This window comes from Oncorhynchus mykiss, chromosome 28 (assembly GCF_057628025.1).
Source record: "Oncorhynchus mykiss isolate SJ-2025 chromosome 28, ASM5762802v1, whole genome shotgun sequence".
NCBI lineage: Eukaryota > Metazoa > Chordata > Actinopteri > Salmoniformes > Salmonidae > Oncorhynchus > Oncorhynchus mykiss.
In genome coordinates, this window is record NC_143049.1 from 29916040 (window position 1) to 29936860 (window position 20821).

The 20821-nt window shown below is 44.0% G+C and overlaps 1 protein-coding gene across 1 annotated transcript; it reads left to right on the forward strand.

Annotated features, from left to right (window-relative positions):
• Window positions 1-20303, forward strand: si:ch211-13f8.1 (uncharacterized). Its single transcript, XM_021589738.3, has 9 exons — window positions 1-2162; window positions 5099-5177; window positions 9444-9596; window positions 10306-11495; window positions 11595-11766; window positions 13802-14030; window positions 14752-14864; window positions 15388-15569; window positions 18006-20303. Exons 1-9 carry the CDS (start codon window positions 959-961, stop codon window positions 18197-18199), a joined length of 3516 nt encoding a protein of 1171 aa, XP_021445413.3. The 5' UTR covers window positions 1-958; the 3' UTR covers window positions 18200-20303.
• Window positions 20304-20821: the final 518 nt, after the last annotated feature.

Below are 20821 nucleotides of genomic sequence, written 5' to 3' on the forward strand. Positions count from 1 at the left end.
AGCTGGGCTGGCTGCCGTCAAACCATAACAGTACAGAATAAAACGGAGAACAACAACACAGGAGAAAGTTACTTTACTTTTTATGACAAATGTTTCCGACAGCTAGTCAGTCGGGTCAGAGGATGCGCTCAAGCTAGCCGATAAAAACTCCACTCTATGGTGAAGGAAGTTTCTGATACTGGATTTTAGTCCACTAAACTCAAGCTTGTGCCACATAGAGCAGGTTTAGCTGTGGGTCGTTGTGCCTGGTCAATTTAAATCGGCACGGAAGGTGAGTTTCTTCAACTGTGGTGAATTGCATCTAAATAAGATATCACCAAGATCTTTCCAGGTAAATGATTGACCTTGTCATGATGTTTTTTTGTCCTGTCATTGATACCATGTATTTTCTGTCACTTTTAAATTAATTTGTGATAGTGCGTTATTATCCTGTTTGGTTCAATTGAAATGTCAGGGGAATTTTTCAAAGTCAAAAGGGTAATTCATCCATGTGTGATGATAGCCTATTACTAAGTTGCGTGCTTAGTAATAGATAATTATTGTTCTTTTACTTAGTTTTATTAACACGTAAAAGAACTGGACAAATCCAGTGCCTAATCATTCTGCAACTGATTATAAAGAAAACGATTTCGGGTAGGCCTATTAGAATACATTTACATGTAGCCAAATCCCTATTTTATTTTCTTTAACCTCTTCATCAAATGTCTTTGATGACAACAACACTTTTATATTGTCAGTACATGCCAGCCACACACAGGCTTCTCATGTACTGATGGCCTATTTCCATTCCAAAGGATTATCCTACGCAGTAATCATTGGATAAAGAGTACAAAGTGAATTGAATCCACTACTTTAGGTATCCTAGGCCTAGTGAGACTATTTTACCAGAGGCAACAAACAATGATCCCTTTTCCTCATTAGGTTCCAATCAGACTTTTCCTCTTTGCCTTGCCAGCCAATGGAGGAGGAAGAGGTCCATATCACACAAACATTGGCTCCTGCCAGCTCTCTGCCTCGGTCAAGAGTCTCTGATGACTGGGGCCTCATCCTGAGTCTTGTCCCCAAGCCCAGCACACTCTCTCCCTCCTCTCCCTCGCTTTCCCCTCCACCCCTCCCTCCTCCAGGCTCTGCCGTCTATTCCCTGCAGTCCAAGGTGAATAATCTCTCCCAGAGAACCGGAGGAAAAGAGAGAAAGAGGGAGAGGGTGAGGGAGGACAATATGGCCTCAGAGCTCCAGGTAGAGGGACCTGTCTCATTCCAGGCCCTGCCCAAGCAGAAGGGCCGCAGCAGGGGGGAGGTGCCACCGCCTGTGCCCTTCCGGCACTTTGACCAGAGGAGGAGGTCCAGCAGTAGTGAAGACGAGGTAGAGGAAGAGGTGGTGGCCAGGGTACAGCTCCACACCGACCCGACTGAACCACAGAATGAGAAGGAGAGCTGGGGTGCCATGGGGAAGGGGGCAGAGAAGGGGGAGAGGGGAGGCCCCGCTGGGAGTGTGCCGGGGCAGCCTCGCGGTTTGGGGGAGGGGGCCAGCTTGGAGAGCTTGGAGAACATCCAGTCAGACAGCACCAGCGCAACCAAGGAGGACCCCCCTCCTTCTTCAAAGCCCGCTCCTGCATCCTCCTCCACCTCTTCTAACTCCTCTCACAGACACTGGGCACCTCCTAAAGGATTTTGGAGGGTAGCACGCCCAGAGACTCTGGTTCTGAATAGGGTGAGCACTCAGTCTACTGTGGGCACTCAGACTACAATGCCCATACTCTCGTCTTTTGTACGTTTGAAGGATGAACCCCCTGCGAATGCCACCCTCTCAGGGCCCCAGAGTAAGTCAAGACTGGCTTCTGTGGATTCTGTAGACGAGGACAGGGACGAGAGTGAAGGGTGTTGGAACATGCTGCGTTCGGACAGCCTGGACTGCTACCTGGAGAGGTGTGATAAGAAAGAAGCGAAGGAGCCTATGGATCCCGTGGGGGGGCTGTGGAGGGCGGAGAGCTGGGAAAGTGTGTGCTCGCAGGAAGGGACGCTTTCTCTGGGGGATACAGTGGAGGCCAACCAGAGAGCAAGAGGGCGGTCAGTGAACAGACGAAGGAACACCAAGAGAGGAGAGGAGAAAGGCGGCGTGGACATCCCATACCTCTGTGTTGACCAGATAGACAAGAGAGATGGTATGAAGTTCCAGTTTAGAAAATACATCTTGGTACACCTTGTTGTAAAACAGTCCGGGTACTTCAAGAGGTAAATTCAATTAAAAAAAAATCATATTTACCATGGCTGCATTTACATAGGCAGACCAACATTTTTTTCCAGTAATTGGTCTTTTGACAAATCATATCAGATCTTTTCACATCAGAATGTTTTTCAGATCTGATCTTGTTGGTCAAAAGACCAATTAGTGAGAAAAAAAATCAGAATTGGGCTGCCTGTGTAAATGCAGCCAAAGTATCCCATTCTGGGCCTCTCATGGTTTAAGAACATGATAGAACATGTGCTGTGGGACAAAGTGTCCATCAAGAGTATGGGAGGTAAACAAATCACTCTTTGGAACACAAATAATTTGGTTGGGGAGGAGGGCTTAGTTGCACGTTTTACATGCACCTCCTTTTCAATGAAATAACAATTGTTTTGTAAGCAAACCAGGCATAATTGATTAGTTCAATCCAGGAATTATAAAGCATATCAATGTGTGCTTACAACTGTGATCATGTGTCAGATGAATTACTGTAAATTGACCTTGAGATACAGATACAGAGCTATGCATTCTATTTCTGTCAGCACTTCCCACCATCAGGAGCACTTAGAGGAACAGATGTGCTGGTGTTGTGTAGCTATTTTTTAGCGCTGTGTGTGTGTGTGTGTGTGTGTGTGTGTGTGTGTTATGCTTTGGCTAGTTCAACCTATTCTATTCAATTTGACTGAAATTAAATTACAAATTTGACAGCTCAATGTGCTTTTTTGAATTGAATAAAAGCTTCTAAATTGCTTTCGACACCTCATGCGCTTTCACATTGAATAGTGGTGGGAAGCAGTGTAGCAGCAGTAGCCTATCAGAATGGTTGGAGGCATGGCATATTGGGGGCGAGACTTTCAGTTTGTTCTTTTTGCCCACCCATGAGAGTGAATGTCATTCCAGTTAATGTGGTCTATAGTATTTGTTATTCAAACTAAAATGTGTATTTGTCTACATTTGTAGTGATACATGCATAAGTACATCTGATACTAAAGAGCCAGATAAGGTTACTATGCTAAGGTAGACAATGCTTGATTGAGGCTACTAAATATGGGTGCCTTGTGAAAAGAATATGTTTGGAAACATTATTTAAAGTTATTGAACCAACTTAATTTCTTGATTTACAAGAAATTGATTTTGATTGCTTCTAATCAAGTTTTTATTGTCACATGCTTCGTACACAACAGGTGTAGACTAACAGTGAAATGCTTACAGGCCCTTCCCAACAATGTAGAATACTATAAAAAATATAATAAAAATGTAATTTAAAGTAACACGAAGAATAAATACACAATGAGCAATGATAGCTTGGCTATATACATGGATACCAGGACTGAGTTGATGTGCAGGGGTAGGAGGAAATGGAGGTAGATATGTACATATAGGTAGGGGTAAAGTGACTAGGCAACAGGATAGATAATGGACAGTAGCAGCAGTGTGTATGTGTTGGAGTGTCGTTGTGAGTATGTGTGTGTGTGTGTCGAGTCAAAAAGAGTTAGTGCAAAAAGGGTACCGTTTGCTGTGCAGTAGCAGAGAGAACAGTCTATGACTTGGGTGGCTGGAGTCTGACAATTATTTGACAATTCATCCTCTGACACTGCCTGGTATATACGTCCTGGATGGCAGGGAGTTCGACCCCAGCGATGTACTGGGCCGTTCGCACTACCCGCACTGCCTTACGGTCAGATGCCGAGCAGTTGCCATACCAGGTGGTGATGATATTGTTCAGGATGCTCTCGATAGTGCAACTGTAGAACCTTTTGAGGATCTGGGGACCAATGTCAAATCTTTTCATTCTCAGGAGGGGAAAAAGGTTTTGTCGTGCCCTCTTCACGACGGTCTTGGTGTGTTTGGACCATGATAGTTCGTTGGTGATGTGGACACAGAGGAACTTGAAACTCTCGACCCGTTCCACTACAGCCCCGTCCATGTTAATGGGGACCTGTTTGGCCCGCCTTTTTGTGTAGTCCATGATCAGCTCCTTTGTCTTTCTCACATTGAGGTTTAATGTTGCTTGTCTTGCTCACATGCATGGTTCAGTGTTGCTTGCCCTCGAAGCGAGCTTAGAAGGCATTTAGCTTGTCTGGTAGGCTTGTTTCAATGGGCAGATCTCGGCTGGATTTCCCTTTGTAATACGTGATAGTTTTAAAAGCCCTGTCACATCTGAAGAGCGTCAGACCTGTGTAATAGGATTCGATCTTAGTCCCGTATTAACTCTTTGCCTGTTTGATGGTTGTAACCCAATTACCTTTGGGTAATTCCAAATTAAAAAGTGAACTTGGAACAAGGTGAAAACATGGGTTGAATTTACATTAAATATGAGTTTGTATTTGTTATTTATTAGGTTTAACCAAAGGGGAAAAGTAAGTTAAGTGTTGGAATAAATAGGTTGCAACTTGAAATATATGTTAGGTAATAATCAAATAAAACAGTTGGCATTGAATCATATATTTGGTTTCAACAAATGTAGTATTTTTCAATTGAGAAAGCCTAACTCATTTACTTGTAACCAGTTGAAGTAAAAAAAATAGGTTGATCCACAGTATTTTTTGTTTTACAGTGCAGTGCACTGAGTGCAAGGCATGATCAGATGATAATGTTTTAATACCTCTCTGTTCCTGCCGTTATGGCGTTTATGTAAGGCCCATGAATCTGACAGGCATTAGGAGGATCAGAGATGAACTTGGGGACAGTCCATGGGTTTGATGTGGGGCTTATGGAAACCTTTATGGTTGAGTAAAGCCCTTGGCAGTTTGTACCTGCATACACGCTTTAACAATATTTATTTGCATTACAGATGCGTGAGGGTCCATGTGCATTGCATGGAACTAGGTTTGGAAAGCTTTATTTTAATGGGTAAAGGTCTGTTTTCAGTGTCTCCAGATGCATCTGCCTCCTGGAACAATGAGTGGGATTTAACCATTCCACAACAGGAGCTGCTTGAACTTCCCGGGTAAGGAATATCACACTATTGTCTGTCTACATAGAAAAGTGGTAAGTGTCTGAGGTGAGGAACCATCTTTTTTAGGGATAGTTTTTGCCCCCTAAATATTATTTGAATGTAAAGCAGTCAACTATCCTGTCCAATTTGTTTTGCAGATTGAAACATAAGCTATGTAAAGATGCTAATATAGCATATAACATCAGATCACACCTCTCCCATGAAACTGGAAGTAGAGGTTAGGTAGCCTAGTGGTTGGCGAGGCGGGCCATCAACCAGAGGGTTGCCATTTCAAATCTGGCATCCGGCTCCTTACTGGAAAAATCTGTCAGGAAGTGAGCTGGCAACAAATCAAATCCTAGATGCCATTGCCTGCCATTGTGCCCTTGAACAAGGCACTTAACCCCCTACAACAACAGCTCCCCGGGCGTCCAGTGTGAAAGCCCCCCGCACCTATCCAAAACCTGTATATGTACAGTTGAAGTCGGAAGTTTACATACACCTTAGCGTAATACATTTAAACTCAGTTTTTCACAATTCCTGACATTTAATCCTAGTAAAAATTCCCTGTCGCTTTTTCAGTTCTGCCCACAAATCTTCTATGGGATTGAGGTCAGTCCTTTGTGATGGCCACTCCAATACCTTGACTTTGTTGTCCTTAAGCCATTTTTGCCACAACTTTGGAAGTATGCTTGGGGTCATTGTACATTGGGAAGACCAATTTGTGACCAAGCTTTAACTGACTGACTGATGTCTTGAGATGTTTATTCAATATATCCACATAATTGTCCTGCCTCATGATACCATCTATTTTATGAAGTGCACCAGTCCCTCCTGCAGCAAAGCACCCCCACAACATGATGCTGCCACCCCCGTGCTTCATGGTTGGGATGGTGTGCTTCATGGTTGGGATGGTGTTCTTCGACTTGCAAGCCTCCCCCTTTTTCCTCCAAACATAATGATGGTCATTATGGCCAAACAATTTTTATTTTGTTTCATCAGACCAGAGGACATTTCTCCAAAAACTACCATCTTTGTCCCCATGTGCGGTTGCAAACCGTAGTCTGGCTTTTTATGGTGGATTTGGAGAAGTGGCTTCTTCCTTGCTGAGCAGCCTTTCAGGTTATGTCAATATAGGACTCGTTTTACTGTGGATAGAGATATTTTTGTACCTGTTTCCTCCAGCATCTTTACAAGGTCCTTTGCTGTTGTTCTGGGATTGATTTGCACTTTTTGCACCAAAGTACGTTCATCTCTAGGAGACAGAATGTTTCTCCTTCCTGAGCCGTGTGACGGCTGTGTGGTCCCATGGTGTTTATACTGGCCAGGCACGACTCCAAAACCATCATTAAGTTTGCAGACGACACAACAGTGGTAGGCCTGATCACCGACAACGATGAGACAGGGAGGAGGTCAGAGACCTGGCCGGGTGGTGCCAGATTAACAACCTATCCCTCAACGTAGCCAAGACTACCGGAAAAGGAGTACCGAGCACGCCCCCATTCTCATCGACAGGGCTGTAGTGGAGCAGGTTGAGAGCTTCAAGTTCCTTGGTGTCCACATCAACAACAAACTAGAATGGTCCAAACACACCAATACAGTCGTGAAGAGGGCACGACAAAGCCTTTTCCCCCTCAAGAAACAAAAAAAGATTTGGCATGGGTCCTCAGATCCTCAAAAGGTTCTACAGCTGCAACATCGAGTGCATCACTGCCTGGTACGGCAATTGCTCGGCCTCTGACCGCAAGGCACTACAGAGGGTAGTGTGTACGGTCCAGTACATCACTGGGGCCAAGCTTCCTGCCATCCAGGACCTCTACACCCTTCCTGCCATCCAGGACCTTTTTACCCCAAAGCCATAAGACTCCTGAACAGGTAATCAAATGGCTACCCAGACTATTTGCATTGTGAGCCCCCCCCCCTCAACCCCCCTTTTTTACGCTGCTGCTACTCTCTATTTATCATATATGCATAGTCACTATAACTATACACTCATGTACATACTACCTCAATTGGGCTGACCAACCACTGCTCCCGCACATTGGCTAACTGGGCTATCTGCATTGTGTCGCACCCACCATCCGCCAACCCCTCTTTTACGCTCCTGCTACTCTCTGTTCATCATATATGCATAGTCACTTTAACCATATCTACATGTACATACTACCTCAATCAGCCTGACTAATTGGTGTCTGTATGTAGCCTCGCTACTTTTATAGCCTCGCTAATGTAGACCTGTCTATTTTACTGTTGTTTTTATTTCTTTACCTACCTACCTATTGTTCAACCAAATACCTTTTTTGCACTATTGGTTAGTGCCTGTAAGTAAGCATTTCACTGTAAGATCTACACCTGTTGTATTCGGCGCACGTGACAAATAAACTTTGATTTGATTTGAGACTTGTGGAGGTCATCAATTTTTTTCTGAGGTCTTGGCTGATTTCTTTTGATTTTCCCAAGATGTCAGGCAAAGATGCACTGCGTTAGAAGGTAGGCCTTGAAATACATCCGCAGGTACACCTCCAATTGACTCAAATTATGTCAATTAGCCTATCAGAAGCTTCTAATGCCATGACATCATTTTCTGGAATTTTCCAAGTTGTTTAAAGACACAGTCAATTTAGTGTGACCCACTGGAATTGTGATACAGTGAACTATGTTAAATAATCTGTCTGTAAACAATTGTTCGAAAAATGTGTTCTATCAGGCACAAAGTAGATGTCCTAACCGACTTACCAAAACTATAGTTTGTTCACAAAAAAATTTGGTTGAAAACAAGTTTTAATGACTCCAACCTAAGTGTATGTAAACTTCCGACTTCAACTGTAAATATGTTTGTCTTTTGGAGGAGTTGGGTTAAAAGTGGAAGTCAAATTTCAATTGGACCTTGTGTGCAATTGACCAATAAAGTGAAGTTCTTTATAAATAATAAATACGAGCGTTACAAAACTAAGCTGGATGCGTACACAAAATCTTCCTCCATTCTCCGTACATACAGGAATGGATGAGTGTGTTGTCGACAGGGATCATCCACAGGCATATCATACTCTTTTGGCTACTAAAGCACATAGAACATAGGATCAACTGGAAGACAGGGGATGAAGTACATTACGGAGGCTAAACTCGCCACCACGCCCCAGTCCAATCGGCTATTACATAAGAAGGCTTAGCGTAGAAGACTGACATTCAGAGCTCCATTCTCTTTAACTCGATCCGTAGGGCATATAATGTTCTCTGGATATGTAACTGTGCAGGATCAGCTCGGTACAAATGAAGGCACCAGATGTGTGGTAGCTTCGCAAACCACCTGATCTTGCAAGTTTACATGGATATTCGCTACAAGGGAAATAGCGCAGGGGCAATTGGTCTGGTAATTATGAGGCTAGATGTGTGGTGCAGGGAAATGATTCAAGACAAAATAGATTTCAAATTATTTCAGGGCGACTTTGACCTTATCTGTAGACCTGAAAAATTATTAGGAACCTCGTTAATCACATCAGCGATATGCTAAGAGACGTTTAATTCAGCAAGCCATGGATAGTACAGCAATATTGGACTACTGTCTGGTTGCCCCCAACCTCAACCCACCCATCTTTTTCCCCCCTCCAGTCATTTCAATCGTTTGGGTTCGGATCCCACTGCTACCACCAATTGTATACGGCCAGGATTTAGGAAAGGGTAGGACAACTTCTTTCTTCAATGGTGAAGGATCAATATCATAGAGGTAGATAGAGGGTGCACTTGACCCAAAGCCTGCTTTAGCATGGGCAGCACCCAGCAAGGGCAGCACCATTGAGGGCTTTCACCATTTGAAGTAGTCAACTGGGTGGGGCTTGCTATGGGTTAACAAAGAATCACAGAATTCCATCTAGGTCAGCAGCTTTATACCTGTTCAGACAATACACACTCCACCACAGTAGGTGGTGGTATGCACCTTTTTAGTTTATTTATGAACTGCTAATACACTCCTAGAAGTATAAGAATAACACATTGAGTATTTTAAAATGGAGATGGACAGCACCATTGGGGGCTGTCACAGAAGACGCACCTTACAAAGTTAAAAGGTGTGCTATTTTTCCATATCTACAATAAATAAACAAACATGTAACCACTTCAATCGCTAGCTCAAAGACCACCCTGATCCCAAATCCTCCCAACAAACGATCCCGCAGGGTGATTACGTCCTCTCCTGTCGAGAATTGGTACGACATTTCTATCACCTTCCCTATTTCTATGTCTCCCTCTCCAATTCACCCTCTGTCTCTGTGTGATTGACAGCTCACACTTCAACACTGAGGAACTTCCTCTGAGCCCCAGACATGAGCAGGCCATGCTCCTGCTGGAGAGGGCTCGGTTAAAAGCCCGCTTCAATCACGCCAAAGGGGAACGCCCTCAAACCCGCCGCTCCCATTCTGCCCAGAGATACAACCCGTAAGTCAGCTGTATCTGCAACTCTGTTGATCTCTATCCCCCCTATTAGTCTGACTACCTGATCGTCTGTCTGTCTGTCTGTCTGTCTGTCTGTCTGTCTGTCTGTCTGTACATTAATCTGTCTGTCTGTCTGTCTGTCTGTCTGTCTGTCTGTCTGTCTGTTTGTCTGTCTGTCTGTCTTTATATTCCATTCTGTATAAGTGTGTCCACCCCTTCCTACATCTCTCTCTCCTTTCAGTTCTTAATTTCTCTCTCTGTCTTTTTCTTTCTGTGTGATTGAAAAAGCTGACATTATGTAACTTCCAATGACTGATCGTTTCAGAATCATAACTCTGGTTTCTGATTGGATGTTCCACAAAGATGCAGGGAGTGTTATATAGTATGACTTATGTAACCATGTTGATGACACACACCATGATGTTTCAGTTTCTGTAAAGGGTATTTTGTTCCAGAAATCCCCTCTTATATCAGTGGGATGCATTCACAGCAAAGGGTATTAGGAATACTGGCACTCATGAGAGAACACACACACTCAAACACACACACTCAAACACACACATACACGGATTACTCATGTGCTTTCATGCATTTGTGTCAGCAGAAGTACTTGTATTTGTGACTATGAAAATATGTACAGGCTGTGAGTAAGAATATGAAGTTATTATTATTATTTTATACAGTGTTTAGTGTGTTTCCCTGTTCTATCCAGCAAGAGGCAGCAGTCTGGGATTGATTCAGCACTGGTCCAAAAGGCTGTGGCTGTTAAACCCAAGGAAGAGCTGACAGCCCCTCCCTCATCAGGTCCACTCCTGGTCCCACAAAGCAGAGACCTCTCCCCTGGGGGGCACAATCGTCGGTATGGTAACTCACCCACAAGGGTGCGGTTTGAGGATGAATCAGAGAAGGAGGCAGAGTCTCGCTACCTGGATCGGGTGAGGGAGCGTGGGCGGGCCACGGGACAGAAATCCAAGGGCACTCTGGAAAAGAAGGCGGAGTCTAGCATAAGCATTACAGGCCTTACTCCAGGACTGGAGGATGTTGGTTTCACGAACGCTGCATCTACCCAGGTAACAGAGGTAGTGGTGGTGTTGAGGAAATGTGAGGCTTGTGGATCCATTCTTAGGGATCCTCCAGTGCCCGAACCAGAGACTCAGTCCGGCAATGCGGAGGAGAATCAAGGCAGGAAGGTCTCTCGCTATGGCCCCCCAGCCCAATCAGACGGGATCCCCCAACCAGATCAGCCCAGCAGCATCCACCCCAAAGCGGCTGGGGTCACATTCGGTGAGGTCCTGATTCTGGGAGAGGATAAAGAGGGCGGGGCCGGGGGTGGAGTGGGGGAGAGGTCCTCCGGTTTTGGGAAGTTGAGGAGGCGCAGCAGGAAGGGAGAGAGCCGGCTGAAACGGGTTGGCTCGGGACATGGCCCCTATGGTGCCTCGTGGGCCCACCGTCGAAACTCCAACCCCAGAAACAGGGTCAACGTGTGCAGGCGAGCCGTCACCTTTGCTCTAGGCAGTCCTGTAGCTCTGGACCGCCCTCTGGTGGGAGCCTCCGGAAACAGCAACCCCAAGGATAGTGACGCCCCCACCCCGCCACTGCCCATTAAGTCAGCTCTGAAGTCAGGCTGCAAGAGCAGGGCGAGTGGGCAGCGTGTGGTAAAGCTCCTGCCCTCGGTTCAGTATCACCTCATCAACCTGGATGAGGGGGCAGGGGAAAGCCCACAGCATGACCTCATCACCACAGAGCATCATGGGGAGGGTCCTATCTCTGCCCCCTCAGGGTCTCCCCCTAACGCCGCCTTAGTCCCCTGCATCCGACCATCGTCCCTCAGGTACTCCCCTGCAAGGATCACCCCTGACCTCCCCCCTGCGGAACTCTGGGAAACTGCTGCAGATGGAGCTGGTGAGTAGATAGAATGTATTGTGTTGGAAGGAACTGTAGACTTGATGTGATGTGCTCACTGAATGCTTATTTCAGTTACACACATAAAATGTCTTCCAGGTCTGGCGCTGAGCGGAGACGTGTGTCGAGATCTGCTGGTGACTCTTCCAGAGTGCCGCCCTGCGCTGCGCTGCTTGGGCGTGTCCCGAGCAGAGGACCTGAGGGCAGAGTTATTGAGAGCGGAGCACCTGAAGGCAGAGGCTCAGTGGGAGGATGGCCAAGAGGGGGCTCGGTCAGTATGGATCCCACCACTAACACCAAATAGTCAGACCACCACTAACACCAAATAGTCAGACAAGTCAGACCCATATACAGTGGGGAGAACAAGTATTTGATACACTGCCGATTTTGCAGGTTTTCCTACTTACAAAGCATGTAGAGGTCTGTAATTTTTATCATAGGTACACTTCAACTGTGAGAGACGGAATCTAAAAAAAATCACATTGTATGATTTTTAAGTAATTAATTTGCATTTTATTGCATGACATAAGTATTTGATCACCTACCAACCAGTAAGAATTCCGGCTCTCACAGACCTGTTAGTTTTTCTTTAAGAAGCCCTCCTGTTCTCCGCTCATTACCTGTATTAACTGCACCTGTTTGAACTCGTTACCAGTATAAAAGACACCTGTCCACACACTCAATCAAACAGACTCCAACCTCTCCACAATGGCCAAGACCAGAGAGCTGAGTAAGGACATCAGGGCTAGAATTGTAGACCTGCACAAGGCTGGGATGGGCTACAGGACAATATGCAAGCAGCTTGGTGAGAAGGCAACAACTGTTGGCGCAATTATTAGAAAATGGAAGAAGTTCAAGATGACGGTCAATCACCCTCGGTCTGGGGCTCCATGCAAGATCTCACCACGTGGGGCATCAATGATCATGAGGAAGGTGAAGGATCAGCCCAGAACTACACGGCAGGACCTGGTCAATGACCTGAAGAGAGCTGGGACCACAGTCTCAAAGAAAACCATTAGTAACACACTACACCGTCATGGATAAAAATCCTGCAACGCACCCAAGGTCCCCCTGCTCAAGCCAGTGCATGTCCAGGCCCGTCTGATCCAGATGAGAAATGGGAGAAGGTCATGTGGTCTGATGAGACAAAAATAGAGCTTTTTGTTCTAAACTCCACTCGCCGTGTTTGGAGGAAGAAGAAGGATAAGTACAACCCCAAGAACACCATCCCAACCGTGAAGCATGGAGGTGGAAACATCCATTCTTTGAGGATGCTTTTCTGCAAAGGGGACAGGACGACTGCACCGTATTGAGGGGAGGATGGATGGGGCCATGTATCGCAAGATCTTTGCCAACAACCTCCTTCCTTCAGTAAGAGCATTGTAGATGGGTCGTGGCTGGGTCTTCCAGCATGACAACGACCCGAAACACACAGCCAGGGCAAGTAAGGAGTGGCTCCGTAAGAAGCATCTCAAGGTCCTGTAGTGACCTAGCCAGTCTCCAGACCTGAACCCAATGGAAAATCTTTGGAGGGAGCTGAACGTCCGTATTGCCCAGCGACAGCCCCGAAACCTGAAGGATCTGGAGAAGGTCTGTATGGAGGAGTGGGCCAAAATCCCTGCTGCAGTGTGTGCAAACCTGGTCAAGTACTACAGGAAACGTATGATCTCTGTAATTGCAAACAAAGGTTTGTGTACCAAATATCAAGTTCTGCTTTGCTGATGTATCAAATACTTATGTCATGCAATAAAATGCAAATGAATTACTAAAAAATCATACAATGTTATTTTCTGGATTTTTGTTTTAGATTCCGTCTCACAGTTGAAGTGTACCTATGATACAAATTACAGACCTCTACATGCTTTGTAAGTGGGAAAAGCTGCAAAATCGGCAGTGTATCAAATACTTGTTCTCCCCACTGTATATGTTTAATGTGGCTCTGGTTCCTTTAAATTGTGTCTGATTCTTAATCTGACAGGGAGGCAAGACTGCCTCCTCCTGGTACTGAAGTATACTGTAACTTCAAGCTCCACAGTTTGTTCTGTCAGAGGGAGCTTCAAGAACTCTCTGATGGGTGGATAAGTGCAACACTGTTAGCTACTCTGTGATAGATTGCTTTAGTACATTTGGCACCATACAGTTTCTCTGTAATATATCTTGCAAGAATTGAACTGTGCGTTGTAATCCCTAAGTGACAGATTCAATCGAACATAAATCACTGTTCACGCTTACAGCCTGCTTTTTTTTTTTTTTTACATACAACTGACATGTTTTGCTCTGTCTGTATGTGTTGGTGACTTGTGTAGGAGGTCTATGGCAGAGCGAGACGGCAGACCCAAGCTATCTCTGCGACGGTTCTTCTCCTCCATCGGGCTGCACAGTGTGGGCAGGCTGGTGAAGGGAGGGCGCTCCAGCAGCATGGAACAGCTCAGCATCTCAGCGCCGCGGGCCAGCTCCACCTCACCCAGCCCCACCCACAGCCCTCACACCAACACCCGCCTGCAGAGGACCCCCTCACTACAGGCCCTGCACACAGTAAGCACCAGCTATTCAGTTCAGCTCAGTTGAGTTATATTCAATCTAGTTAATTTCAGTTCAGTTACATTTATTTATGTTCAGTTCAATTCAGTTCTGTTAAATGTTTCCACTAACTTATTTGTCAAGGAACAGAAATGCATATGCCACTTTACTTTTACACTATTCTTTAACATTTTCATATTGAGATGCAATTTTCTTGGCTAACATTCAAAATACAAGAGACTCTGGCCGTGCCTGAAATCTGTCTTGCCTACTACTACTGCATAATGTCTACTAATCTAACTACATACAAATTAGAACGCGTACTGTTTAGTAAAAACGAATGCAGTAAGCAATGAATATCAGCGTCTTACTGGGAATGCATCCTTTATTGCACAATTGCACAGTCGTTCATTTTGGTACAGAGCCTCACCTTCTCTGATTATCAGCTGTTGTCAGACACACGTGGGTCTTGAAAGACGATTCTCTTCCTCAACCGTGTGCAGCAAATTCTACTAGATGAAGATCCAAAATGAGTATGACATCCTGGCATTTAAAGCATATTGAATTTTCTAGTTTTGAAACTCACAAAATTCTTACTGTTTAGAAAGGAAAGTTAGGTATTCAGACACCACCTCTGTCTGTGAATGTCAGGATTCAGGAGACAACATCACCTGCACGGATGATGACCCCTGTTGCAATGTCCCTAATAAATACAAATGTCCTTCTCTGTCACCAGGTGTCCCCACTGGCCCAGCTTCGGAAAGCCTCCTCTGTGCAGAGTCTGGAGAGGAGAGTGGAGCGTTCTACCATTCTGGGAGAGGTGTCTGTGCCTAACAGCCTGGCACCCAGGTACTGCGTGTGTGCGTTTGTGTGTGCGTTTGTGTGTGCGTTTGTGTGTGCGTTTGTGCGTGCGTGCGTGCGTGCGTGCACACAGAGAGAGAAGGGAAAAATAGATTTCTCATTGTGTCTAGGCTCTAAATCAACCAGCACTGCCAATAGTACTCTGTACTTTCCGATTGTTCAAGCAGTAATTTTTTTTTGTCATGGAACATAAATGTCATTCCAATCAACAAATTTCAGGATACAATAAGGAACATAAATACTAGGACCGAGAATAATGTAATCCTTATTGACACAACACTACAAATCCAGGCATCTTTCCAAAAGCTCTTGAAGTGATGTCATCTAGACCATATTTACACTAAGCAATGTTTGACTTGGCAAAATGCCTTACGTATATAAAAACAATATAGCTACATTATTGTAAGATCCCATTATCAATAGGAAACTGACAAACTGCCACTCATTTCTCATGAAGGTAAATTACCCCCACTATATTTCACTGAAAAGTCTCTATATACTATCTCTACAGGATGATCCAGAGAGCCCTGAGCGTGGAAGATGTGTTAGCCCCTCGGGTGGTGCGTCCCATGGGTCCAATGGGTAGGGTCGTCCAGGCCTTCCCTGATGGGACCCTCTGGTTGGAGCTCACCAGACCCCCTAACGGCCCTTTTGGGTTCGTCATCTCACGAGGCAAAGGTCGACCGGTCACAGGTATATTAAAGCACTATTACTGTATAACTGGGTTCCATTAGTTGTAGCCTACATTTTAGTGTTGTGGATGTGAGGGTGTACAGTGCATTTGGAAGTATTCAGACCCCTTCACTTTTTCCACATTTTGTTACATTACAACCTTATTCTAAAATGAATTACATACATACTACAATGTTCCTTATCAATCTACACACAATACCACATTTTTGTAAATGTATTAAAAAATGAATAACAGAAATACCTCATTTACATAAGTATTCAGACCCTTTGCTATGAGACTTAAAATTGAGTTCAGGTGCATCCTGTTTCCATCGATCATCCTCGAGATGTTTCTATAACTTGATTGGAGTTCACCTGTGGTTAATTCAATTGATTGGACATGATTTGGAAAGGCACACACCGTTCTAATGTAATGTCCCACAGTTGACAGTGCATGTCAGAGCAAAAACCAAGGAAATGTATGTAGAGCTCCAAGACAGAATTGTGTCGAGGCACAGATCTGGGGAAGGGTACCAAAAAACGTCTGCAGCATTGAAGGTCCCCAAGAACACAGAGGCCTCCATCATTTTTAAATGGAAGAAGTTTGGAACCAACAAGACTCTTCCTAGAGCTGGCCGCCCGGCCAAACTGAGCAATCGGTGGAGAAGGGCCTTTGTCAGGGAAGTGACCAAGAACCCAATGGTCACTCTGACAGAGCTCCAGAGTTACTCTGTGGAGATGGGAGAAACTTCCAGAAGGACAACCATCTCTGCAGAACTCTACTCTCAGGCCTTTATGGTAGAGTGGCCAGATGGAAGCCACTCCTCAGTAAAAGGCACATGACAGCCCACTTGCAGTTTGCCAAAAGGCACCTTAAAGGACTCTCAGGCCATGAGAAACAAGATTTTCTGGTCTGATGAAACCAAGATTGAACTCTTTGGCCTTAAATGCCAAGCATCACATCTGAAGGAAACCTGGCACCATCCCTACGGTGAACCATGCTGGGGGCAGCATCATGCTGTGGGAATGTTTTTCAGTGGCAGGGACTGAGAGACTAGTCAGGATTGAGGGAAAGATGACCGGCGCAAAGTACTGAGAGGTCCTTGATAAAAACCTGCACCAGAGCACTCAGGACCTCAGTCTGGGGCGACGGTTCACCTTCCAACAGGACAACGATCCTAGCACACAGCCAAGACAATGCAGAAGTGGCTTCAGGACAAGTGTCTGAATGCCAGAGCCTGGACTTTAATCCGATCTAACATCTCTGGAGAGACCTGAAAATAGCTGTGCCGCGATGCTCCCTGTCCAACCTGAGGTTGGCGTATTGCTGCAGAATGCTGTGGTAGCCATGCTGGTTAAGTGTGCCTTGAATTCTAAATAAATCACTGACAGTGTCACCAGCAAAGCACCCCCACACCATCACACCTTCTCCTCCATGTTTCATGGTGGGAACCACACATACGGAGATCATCCATTCACCTACTCTGCGTCTCACAAAGACACGGCGATTGGAACCAAAAATCTCAAATTTGGACTCATCAGACCAAAGGACAGATTTCTAATGTCCATTGCTCATGTTTTTTGGCCCAAGAAAGTATCTTCTTCATATTGGTGTCCTTTGGTAGTGGTTTCTTTGCAGCATTTCGACCATGAATGCCTGATTCACACAGTCTCCTCTGAACAGTTGATGTTGAGATGTGTTTGTTACTTGAACTCTGTGAAGCATTTATTTGAGCTGCAATTTCTGAGGCTGGTAACTCTAATGAACTTATCCTCTGCAGCAGAGGTAACTCTGGGTCTTCTTTTCCTGTGGCGATCCTCATGAGAGACAGTTCCAGGTGACTACCTCATGAAGCTGGTTGAGACAATGCCAAGCGTGTGCAAAGCAGTCATCAAGGCAAAGGTTGGCTACTTTGAAGAATCTCAAATATAAAATATATTTTGATTTGTTTAACACTTTTTAGGTTACTACATGATTGAGTCCATATGTGTTATTTCATAGTTTTAATGTCTTTACTATTAATTCTACAATGTAGAAAATAGTTCAAATAAAGAAACTCTTGGGTGTGTAGGTGTGTCCCAACTTTTGACTGGTACTGTATATTAATTAGCAAAAATTTCTAAAAACCTGTTTTTGCTTTGTCATTATGGGGCAATGTGTGTAGATTGATGAGGGGAAAAAACGATTTGATCCATTTTACTATAAGGCTGTAACATAACAATGTGTGGAAAAAGTCAATGGGTCTGAATACTTTCCGAATGCACTGTATATTCATTAAACACCTAATGGCAGGGATTTTAGGTGTGTGTTTTAGAGGGCATTTTACCCGAGTGTGTAATGACATACTATTTAAGGATTTTAAATTGACATATTCTTAGTGTTTGCACCATTACCTATTGTGCCCTCCCTCCCCATCTCTCTCTCGGCCCTTCCCCCACACCTCTCTCTTGTCTCAGGTGTGTACGTGGAGCAGGTAGGGGACGGTACTGAGGAGGGCCTGTACTCTGGGCTCCTGGGTGTTGGGGATGAGATTCTGGAGGTGAATGGGGAGACAGTGGCTGGACTGACCCTGGATCTGGTGACACGCCTCATGACCCGTGACAGCACTGCCTCTATCCGTGTCCTGCCACACCGTCGGAACCATCGCTGAGCAATGGAATATTCCATTATCCATTTAAATGGAAAAACACACTGGATACTGCGTCCTGATAATGTCATGACCAAAACTTGAGAATGGAAATAGGCATAAAGAGATATTTTTAACTCAGGGAGAACAAAAGGAAGGACATAATACATCTCCTTTTCTATTATTAGGCCTAATCTTTGAAGATTCAGGCAAATGTTTGTGAATCAAAACAGATAAAACAAAGTATAAAGAAAATGTTGCACTGAAGATGCAAGTGAGATGATCTACAATGCCTTCAGAAAGTATTCATACCTCTTGACTTATTCCACATGTTGTTGCTGCAGCCTACATTCCAAATGGATTATATTGATTTTATTTTCTCACCCATCTACACACAATACCCCATAAGGACAAAGTGAAATCATGTTTTTAGAAAATGTTGCTAATTTATTGAAATGGAAATACAGAAATATCTTATTTACGTAAGTATTCACAACCCTGAGTCAATATATGTTAGAATCACCTTTGGCATTGATTAGAGCTGTCTCTAAGAGCTTTGCACACCTGCATTGTACAATATTTGCACATTATTCTTTAAACAAATATTCAAGCTCTGTGAAGTTGGTTGCTTGACATTTTCAAGTTTTGTCATAGATTTTCAAGTAGATTTAAGTCAAAACTGTAACTAGGCCACCCAGGAACATTCACTGTTGCCTTGGTAAGCAACTTGGTAAGTGCATTGTTGGCCTTGTGGTTTAGGTTATTGTCCTGCTGAAAGGGGAATTTGTCTCCCAGTGTCTGTTGGAAAGCAGGTTTCCTCTAGGATTTTGCCTGAGCTTAGCTCTATTCCATTTATTTTTATTTAAAGAAAACTCCCTAGTCCTTGTCTATTTATTTTACCTTTATTTAACTAGGCAAGTCAGTTAAGAAAAAGTTCTTATTTTCAATGACGGCCTAGGAACAGTGGGTTAATGACAGATTTGTACCTAGTCAGCTCGGGGATTTGAACTTGCAACCTTCCGGTTACTAGTCCAACGCTCTAACCACTAGGATACCCTGCCTATGACAAGCATACCCTTAACATGATGCAGCCACCACTATCCTAAAAATATAAAGTGATGTGTCGTATTGGATTTGCCCCAAACATAACACTTTGTATTCCGGACATAAAGTTAATTTCTTTGCAACATTTTGGGGTAGTTTTACATTAGTGCCTTAATGCAAAAATGATGCATGTTTTGGAATATGTTTATTCTGTACAGGCTTCCTTCTTTTCACTCTCAATTAGGTTAGTATTGTGGAGTAACTACAATGTTGTTTATCCATCCTCAGTTTTCTCCTATCACAGCCATTAAACTCTGTAACTGTTTTAAAGTCACCCTTGGCCTCATGTTGAAATCCCTGAGTGGTTTCATTCCTCTCCGGCATCTGAGTAAGAAAGGACGCCTGTATATTTGGAGTGGCTGGGTGTAGTGACTGGGTGTATTGACTGTGTGTATTGACACACCATCCAAAGTGTAATTAATAACTTCAACATGCTCAAAGGGATGTTCAATGTCTGCTTTTTTTTTTACCCATCTACCATTAGGTGCCCTTCTTTGCAAGGCATTTGAAAACCTACTTGGAATTTGTGGTTGAATTTGTGTTTGAAATGCATTGCTCGACTGAGGGACCTAACAGATAATTGTACGTGTGTGGCACAGAGATGAGGTAGTCATTCAACAATAATGTTAAATGCTATTGCACACAGGGTGAGTCCATGCTACTTATTATGTGACTTGTGCTGTTAATTAAGCACATTTTACCCCTGAGCTTATATAGGCTTGCCATAACAAAGGGATTGAATACTTATTGACTCAAGACATTTCAGCTTTACATTTTTTGAGAATTTGTAAAAATGTCTACAAACATAATTCCACTTTCACATTATGGGGTATTGTGTGTAGGCCAGTGACACCAAATCTCAATTTAACAAATTTTAAATTAAGGCTGTAACACAACAAAATGTGAAAAAGGGGTGTAATTTCTTTCTGGGGTGTGAATTCTTTCTGAAGGCACTGTAAATAAAGACTGTATAATGATTATTGTGCGTTTCACAATAAATAGCCTATTGTGTCAAAGGTGAAAATGACATCTGTTTATTATGAATTGCCAGTTGCCTTAACTTGCACTTACTCTATGCACATTAGGGCCTTATATTTGGTAATTTACCCCATTTCTGTGCAACCCACTAGTCTACCTTTTCCCACCACAAAGCCTACCTTGTCATAACATGAAGGAATCAAATTGCAAACTTTGTCGAAAAAGCTCATTCATAGTAGGTCTACTACCAATGTGGTAAAAATCGATTCTCAAAAGTTATTCAACATTTAGGTATTTTATGTTATTCTTATTTGTTTTGTGTGGCAGTGTCTCATTCTGCGATCACGTTATTGACTTGAATGAAATTCGTTGGGAAATAGGCTGTTTGTTTTTCTCTTTTTGCAGCAACAGCGTTCTCAGTCTGCTTCACCACTATGATGCTTGTGACCAGTGATCTAAAAGCACGTGATATTATTTCGGCCGTGACAGTCAACTTCACAAGTCGCTAAAACAGAGGAAGGAATTATCAGTGCAAGTGGCTCAGGTGTCTCCAGGTGTTCTGTT

Bases quoted from the DNA above. Each gene is read 5' to 3' on its own strand.
- si:ch211-13f8.1 (XM_021589738.3), top strand. From the start codon at position 959: ATGGAGGAGGAAGAGGTCCATATCACACAAACATTGGCTCCTGCCAGC. The intron at 11,767-13,801 runs GTCAGTATGGAT...TGACTTGTGTAG, and splicing joins GATGGCCAAGAGGGGGCTCG to GAGGTCTATGGCAGAGCGAG. The intron at 15,570-18,005 runs GTATATTAAAGC...CTCTTGTCTCAG, and splicing joins CAAAGGTCGACCGGTCACAG to GTGTGTACGTGGAGCAGGTA.